Source organism: Castor canadensis, chromosome 16 (assembly GCF_047511655.1).
Source record: "Castor canadensis chromosome 16, mCasCan1.hap1v2, whole genome shotgun sequence".
NCBI classification, from domain to species: Eukaryota; Metazoa; Chordata; class Mammalia; order Rodentia; family Castoridae; genus Castor; species Castor canadensis.
This window is the reverse complement of record NC_133401.1, coordinates 61,490,372-61,498,236: the sequence shown is the minus strand read 5'-3', so window position 1 is coordinate 61,498,236 and position 7,865 is coordinate 61,490,372. Positions and strand designations below refer to the sequence as shown.

Here is a 7,865-nt window from a genome sequence, read left to right as displayed (position 1 = left end):
TGGTTTAGAGAATGGATTAGACTAGGCTGAAGAAAAGAAAACAAAAGACTGTGTCACATGGAATGGAATCCTCCATTCTGCTGGTGAGGGTGCAGCCTTTAATATAGACAAGAGCTCCATGTAAGGTCATGCGCAGGGCTGAGTTCCAAACGACGGCCATGTCTCCTGCCCGCCAACCTACCCAATGGGAGCAGAGAGCCCTGTGTTGTTTGAAGATTAGCTTGCTTTCTCTTTTGGGGGCCCAACAGAAAATGGAGTACCGGAGATTCTTTCAGATAAAAAACAACAGTAGGCCGATGGCGCCTCTTTAGTGGTCTTTAGCCGGCTCTGCTACTTTCTTCTGGAAGAGGAGACGCCCCATAACTCACTGCCGTTTTGAGCCAAGCAACCGAACTCCACCCGCCAGCTTACGGTTCAAGACATCTCTCCGCAACCCAGGTCCTTCCCAGATTCTAGTGCCAGAACATGATACACGCGTTACGTCACGGAGGCGGGGCCTCAAAAGGAAAAAAACCTCTGTGTTGGGATATCGCGAGAACATTCCGTTCCTGCGCAGTTCTCGCGCTGCATCTCTGCTCTCGTCCCAACGAGATCCTTCGAGATCTTCTCCGCCCCCGCTACCGGCGCCTCCTCTGTGGCTGCTGAGCCGGAGCCGGCCGGAACAGCGCCCTCGGCTACGGTCCTCCTTCTAAGGATCTAGGCGCTCGCGTGGACACTCCCAGGTCTCCCGGTACCCTTGGTCCCCTAGCCCACGCGGCCCGCTCTCCGCGCGACAACCCCGTCGGGGTCCGTGTCCTGTGTCGGCGGCCGGACCCGGGCCCGAGCAGTAGCTGGCGCCATGTCGGTGGTGGGTATAGACCTGGGTTTCCAGAGTTGCTACGTCGCTGTGGCCCGTGCCGGTGGCATCGAGACGATCGCTAATGAGTATAGCGACCGCTGCACTCCGTAAGTGTGGACTGGGCCGGGCCGCCCGCGTGCACCGGGGTGGGGTGGTAGCTCCTGGGCTTGGGGCATGCGGGCCGGGGGTCTTCATTCCGAGCCAAGGACCCTGACGGTAGGGAACCACCCCTGGGTGCCAGGTTACCCGTGACTGCTACCCTCTTTGAGTGTGGGTCTGCGCCAGACGCGAGGCTTTTCTCGCCGGTCAAACGAAGGCTTTGAGCCGGTACTCTGGTCAGCGGAGGGCACGAGTAGGAACTGGAGGGAAGGCAAACCCGGGATGGAGGTGGACCACAGTCCTTTTGTAGAGGGTTCAGATCGGGCCAGGGCTTGGTGACGTTTCTTCAGCCCAAAGCAGGGCTTGGAGTAGTGCACACAGCAGGTGCTTAATAAAAGTTAACTTAAACAGGTTCTGGCGATTGCTGTCCGCGAGATTGAAGCGGTCCGAGTCCCACGTGAGTGGGGGCGGGGTGGCGTCCTGAAGAGAGGGTGCCTGAGCACAAGAGGCTCAGGCTCTAATGGATCCTGAATTTTTTGAGATTGTGGTAGAATGGGTAGATATTAGAAGGGATTTAAAAAAATAAATTGGTTTTTTTTTTTTTTTTTTTTTTGGAGATACGGTCTGGCCCAGGCTGGCCTTGAACTCTCGATCTTCCTGCTTCTGCCTCTCTAGTGCTGGGATTACAGCAATGAATCACCACGCCTGGCGAGGTTTTTTTTTTTTTTTTTTGCTTTGCCGTGCTGGGGATGGAACCCCGAGCCTCGCGCATGCTAGGCAAGCGTTCTACCACAAGGCTACATCTCTAGACTTTTCCACGTTTTCTTTCTCTTTTTGGTGGGCCTGGGGTTTGAACTTAAGGTTTTGAGCTTGCAAAGCAGGTGCTCTGCTTCTTGAGCCACACTCCATTTTGCTCTGGTTATTTTGGAGATGGGGGTCTTGGGTCTTTGGGTATCTACTCCCTTAATAGCGTTGCTTTTTCACAATAATAAATTCCAGCTGGGTGTTGGCCACAATTGTTAGTGAATGACTCAAGGGCTCTATTTGACTTCTAGAATCTATAGTACATTATGGGACCAGTATAGACAGAGCTCCAAAAAAGGTGACTCACCCAGGTCTTTTCCTTGGTTAGAGTGAAAAAGAGCCATCCTTTTGAGTACATGTAGTCAGCTTTTCTTTTTTTGAGGCAGGATTTCACTATGTAGCCCTCAAATTTGCAGTCCTTCTTCTTTCTCCTAAGTTCTGGCATTATAGGCCTGTATCACCTCTTATTTCTCCCCATCCCCATGTAGATAGTTTTTAACCTGTTGTTTTCCATTTAGATAAGATTTTGTAATAAACTGCATGTTATTTCCAGGTTTTCAGTGTGGCTGTTAAAGTCTCTCAATTCTGAGGCCCATCCTTTTTCACCCTGAATTTTTAAATCACACTCCGTGTGGCAGGGTTCTCGCCCAAGTAGATCACTTTGTATGCTACTCATTTTACTACTAAGAAGACTTTTGTTAGATCTCTGCCTACCTCCTTTAGGCTTACTTCAGGTGTTTTACCTGAAATGGCATCCCAGAATCCTAAATTGCAGCTTGAGGTTTCCTGAGTTTATTAGTTTTTTCCAACGACTTTATTGAGATAATAATGTACAATTCACCTATTTGAAGTGTACAGTTTGATAGTTCTTAGTAACAAAACAGTGCAATTACCACTGCAGTCAATTTTAGAGCATTTTTATTACCCACCTACCACCACCACATTACCAGTCAAACTCCATTCCCCTTTATAATTTTAAATAATGGGTATTCTAATTTGTATTTCCATGGAAGTGTATTGTGTAAGTGCTTTTTAAAAAGAAGTATTCAATTTTGTAGGCATTTTGGGTCCTAGTTTTCTATCTCTGAAGATAGTCTCCCTAAGGAATGAAAAAGACTAGAACACTGAGTAACATGTAGTTTCTTGGTCCTTACCATGCCTAGAAATGGACATAAAATTGGATATACTTTACCTCCCAAGGGGACACCTGAAGAGAATCCCAAAGATTGGGAAAGACAGTGTTATTAGTCTTCCTTTTATCCTCCTATTTTTGTTTTAGACAAACAGCAGCTGCAACAGTAGTTTTACCATGAATTTCATTTGAACCTTAAGGAGTTGTTTTCAGATAAGTTAGTCTTGATGGAAGTTAAATTTGCCTAAAATAGGTGACTAGCTACATCATGTAACAAAATACCATGTAGATTCTTGAGAAAAAGCCAGATGTACAAAAGTGTATCATTACTGTTGAAAAACAGGGTGGAAGCTTGGCGCCAGTGCTTCATTTCTGTTGTAATCCTAACTACTCAGGAGGCAGAGATCAGGAAAATTGCGATTTTGTTTTTTTATTTTTTGGTAGTCCTGGGGTTTGAACTCAGGGCCTCATGCTTGCTAGGTAGGTGCTCTACACCTTGAGCCACTCCACCAGCCCAGAGGTGGTTTGAAGCCAGCCTAAGCAAATAGTTCTCCAGACCCTATCTTGAAAATAACCAACACAAAACAGGGCTGGTGGAGTCGCTCAAGTGGTAGAGCACCTGCCCTAAGTTCGAGCCCCCAGAACAGCCTAAATAAATAAATAAATAAAAACAAGGTGGGAAAGTACAGAATATGATGAGTGTAACAGGGAAACCTAATTTAAGTTAGGTGTGTGGTAGAGTTGGAAGGTGCTCTGAAAGTGAGACCTGGAGGATGAGTAGGAGTTTACCTTTGAGATAATGATGGGCTTGAGGAAGAGTGGTTCCAGGCAGAAGTAACAGGAAAGGGCTGAAGAAAGAAGAGTTTAGCATACTTGGCAGATTGAAAGGATCATGAAACTCTTGAGCCACTTGAGAAGATGAGTGAGATGAATCTGAGGAGTTAGGCAGTGTGTACTAGACTGTGGCAGACTTTGTAAATCATGTTAAGCATTTTTGTATAGGTGCACATTTTAAAAATGATTGGCTTTTGTGAGGAGAAGGTATTTCTTTGAGAAAGGCAAGAGAAATAGACTTATACCAGGTTGGTACTTAGGCTATTGCAACATTTATTCCATGTGGGAGTTGTTAGTTTCTATTAGTGTGATAGCATGGGAAAGAAATGAGTGGCTTTGTGATAAGTTTGGGGGTTTTTAATTTTTGAGTTGTGTGGTTGGCTGTTTTTGACCAGAGGCTGTGGAATAAGATGTTGGCGGTATTGGGGTTTGAACTCAAGGCCTTGTGCTTGCTAGGCAGGCACTCTGCTAGCCCCAAATTTGCCACCTTAAATATGTAATATTTCATCTATGATGATAACACATTTTCCTCAAACATGTTACCTCTAATTGTTTGCTATTACAAAATTTCGAGGTTTTTTTTTTGTTGGTGGTTGTTGTAGAACTGGGGTTTGAACTAAGGGATTCATGCTGGCAGAGCAGATGCTCTCCTGGTTGAGCCATGCTTCCAGTCCACTTTGCTTTGGTTATTTTAGAGATGGGTGTTACTATTTGCCCAGGCTGGTCTCGACCTGTGATCCTTCCAATCTCAGCCTCCAAGTAGGTAGGATTGCAGGTGTGATCCACTGGCACTGGCTTAGTTTTGTATTTTTTTTTTGTGTCTTTGTATCTTTTTCACTTTTTTATTTGTGTTGGATAAATTTCTGGAAGTGCTGGGGCAAAGGATATACTTAATGTTTCACTATGTATTTCTAGAGTAGTTTCCAAGAATTCAAGGGATTAGTTTGTGTTAAAAATAGTGATTTTGCTACCTCATTGGAGGTTATAACTCACCTGGGCACTGATGGTCCCTGCCTGTAATCCTAGCTACTCAGGAGGCAGAGATCAGGAGGATCACGGTTTGAAGCCAGCCTAGAGCAAGTAGTTTGAGAGACCCCCATCTCGAAAATAACCAACACCACAAAAAAAAAGGGCTGGCAGAGTGGCTTGTGGTAGAGCGCTTGCCTAGCAAATGTGAGGCTCTTGAGTTCAGACCTCAGTATCACAAAAAAAAAAAAAACTCCCCAAAACACCAGTACTGGCAAAAAAAATTGTAACTCATGCCTTTTTCTTGAGTTAGTGATTCATAATACTTGACATATTGTATATATTGCCATTAAAATTTTTTGTTTTGTTTTTAGAGAAAAGGCCTTCCTGTGTGGCCTAGACTGGTCTAGAACTCATGACCCTTCCTGCCTCAGCCTCCTGAGTGCTGGGATTAAAGGTGTGTACCACCATGCTTGGCCTTTTTTTTTTTTTGTCAAAGAATGTTTCTCTTGAATCAAATTAATCCTTTATATTCTAGCACATAAACTTAACCTGAAGGTTACAGGAAATGCAGGGAATTGAGGAACAAGTTAAATGACACTATGAAAAAGTATACATAATATGGAATATTTTACAAGATTCCTAGCGGGGGAAAAATGCATGGTCTTTAAATGGATTCTGGCATAGAAACAAATAAAGACCCCATATTTCAAAAGGCATTCTTCAAGTGAATGCTTTTTTGCTGGCTACTACAGTTAATTTTCAGAGATTTGAAAACGATAGTTGTAGTTTTATGGGCATTGTTTTTATTCCGTGAAAATGCATGTTATGGTATTTAAGTATGAAATGTCATGATGTTTGTAACTTTCAAATGGTTCACCACCAGCACTTTGAAATGGCATACCAACAATTCAAACCCGTAGACATACAGGTGGGGAGAGAATGCAAGTGAGCAGAGATGGGGAGGGTATGCAGGTGTGCAGCGCACTGCTGCATCCACTTCCCCTCCCCTTTTGTATTTTTTTTATGGGTGCATTTTATTACTGGACAATGTAGTAAGACAATTAAATGAGATCTGTGGAAGTTTGCCTTTCTGGTTCTACAACTGTGCACCTTTTAATGTGCAAAGCTTATTGACTTAAGAATTTGCTGTATTTTAGAACTGCAAATCTCAAAAGAATGAGTTTGGTCTGTTTGGTATTAATTTTTGGTACTTTCTAGTTCAGGACTAAGCCAGTAACCAGAGAATATTGACTCAGGTAGTATCCCATTTCTGTGGCAATTGTGCCTGTAGCTCTTAATAGTCTCTCTTGTGAGTTCTCTGAAAAGCTTGCTTTCTTTAGCAAGTCTTAAGTTTAAGAAAGTGAATTAGAGCAGTATCTGTCTAATATCCTAAGAGTAGTTCTGCACACACTTGTAAACAAAACTACCCCTTATTTATTTATTTATTTTGGTGGTACTGGGGTTGAACTCAAGGTCTCACACTTGCGACACTCTGCCAAGCCCTTTTTTTGTGTTGGGTATTTTTGAGATAGGACCTACTTTTTTGCCTGAGCAGGTCTCAAAATGTGATCCTCCTGATCCCTGCCTCCTGAGTAGGTAGGATAACAAGGTTAAGCTGCTGGTGCTTAGCAAAACTAAACCTTTTAAGGATTTGTGCAACTGCAGCTATTCTTAGAATGTTATTAGAATATGCATAAATATTTGGTCAGTAGCATCTCTTACCCAGGAGATAAAAAGAACAACACTATTCTCTGGCTGAAAAAGAATACTGTTTCTAGAACTCTGTTACAACAGAGGGGTCTTGAATTAATTTCCTGTAATATCAACTTGCAGTTTGGAATGGAGGAAAAGTAATATCAGGCAGCAAATGTGTGACTACTTAAGTACTCCTTAAAGTTTTTGTAGTTTTGCCTTGGCATTGTGTGGGTAGAGAGAAAGTGTGAAATAAAGATAGCTGCTATCCAGGGGTGTAACTGATCTAGGAGAAAGTAGAATATGAATGTACAATTATTGACAAGGTTACATAGTACAGAGTTAAAATAATGTGTTCAGAGAAGTCAGTGGGGGCTGGAATAATGCTGAACAAATAGGATTAGACTATCTGGGGGAAAGGATTGGGATGTCTGAATGAAGGTATAGATGTAGGGGTGAATTTAATAGGGCCTGGTAGGCAGTCAAAAATCATGTTTGTATAGGATTTGGAATTTATTTTTGTTTATTTAATATTGTGCTGGGGGTACATTGTGACATGTACAAAAGTTCTTACAACATATCATAGTTGAATTTACCCCTCCATTATTTTCCTTTAGTTTTTTTCCCTCCCAGTATTTGGAATTTTATAGTCCTGATTTTGAATGTTGGACTTTAATATTTACTAGCTGTTTCTGGGTCCATTAAAAAAGTTGGGTTAATGAGTTGTTTTTGGGCTGGACTCTGGCTCATGTATATGGTCCCACTGTCGAGGTGGAGATAAGGAGATGGTGGCTTGAGGCCAGCCTGCACAAAAAGTTAACAAGACCCCTTCTCAATAAGCTGGATGTGGTGGTGTATGTCTGTGGTCCAGCTACAGGTGAGGCCTTAGGCAGGTGGATTGCAGTCCAGGTTGGTCCAGGCAAAAACCTTACCTATAAAGGAGGGGGAGGGGGGCAGTGATGCTTATTTTAACAACAAGTAACCTAAAAACCAAAAAGGGCTAGAGGGTGGGACTCAGGTGGCAGAACCTTGTCTAACAAGCTCAAAGGCCCTGAGTTCAGGCCAGGCGCCAGTGGCTTATGCTGCAATCCTATCTACTTTGGAGGCTGAGATTGGGAAGATCACAGTTTAAGGCCAGCCCAGGCAAATAGTTTTCAAGACTCCATCTCCAGAAATAGCCAGAGCAAAAACAGACTGGAGGTGTGGCTCAAGTGGTAGAGTGCCTGCTTTGCAAGTGGGAAGCCCTGAGTTCAAACCCCAGTATTGACCGCCCCCCATCCCCACCCCTCCCCAAGTTCTTAGAGTGTTTGGGTGTATCCAGTGTAGAACACTTAGCATACTGCCTGGTATTTGAAAGCTCTGTAATGAATCTGTGGGACAAGGGAGGTTGGAAAGGGACAGGATGCAGTCTGTGTGCAAACTTGGGAAGTTCTGGTGAGTGGGAAGTAGAAATATTTTCTTGAAATATTCTTGTCACACACAAAATCCAAAGTATTT

General features: G+C 43.5%; 1 protein-coding gene across 1 annotated transcript in view; it reads left to right on the top strand.

The window, feature by feature from the left end:
* Nucleotides 1–576: 576 nt before the first annotated feature.
* Nucleotides 577–7,865, top strand: part of Hspa4 (heat shock protein family A (Hsp70) member 4) — a 45,421-nt gene continuing 38,132 nt past the window's right edge. The window contains exon 1 of the mRNA XM_074057197.1: nt 577–945. Within this exon, the coding sequence (XP_073913298.1) occupies nt 839–945 (107 nt within the window). The 5' untranslated portion in view covers nt 577–838. The remainder of the gene's footprint in view (nt 946–7,865) is intronic.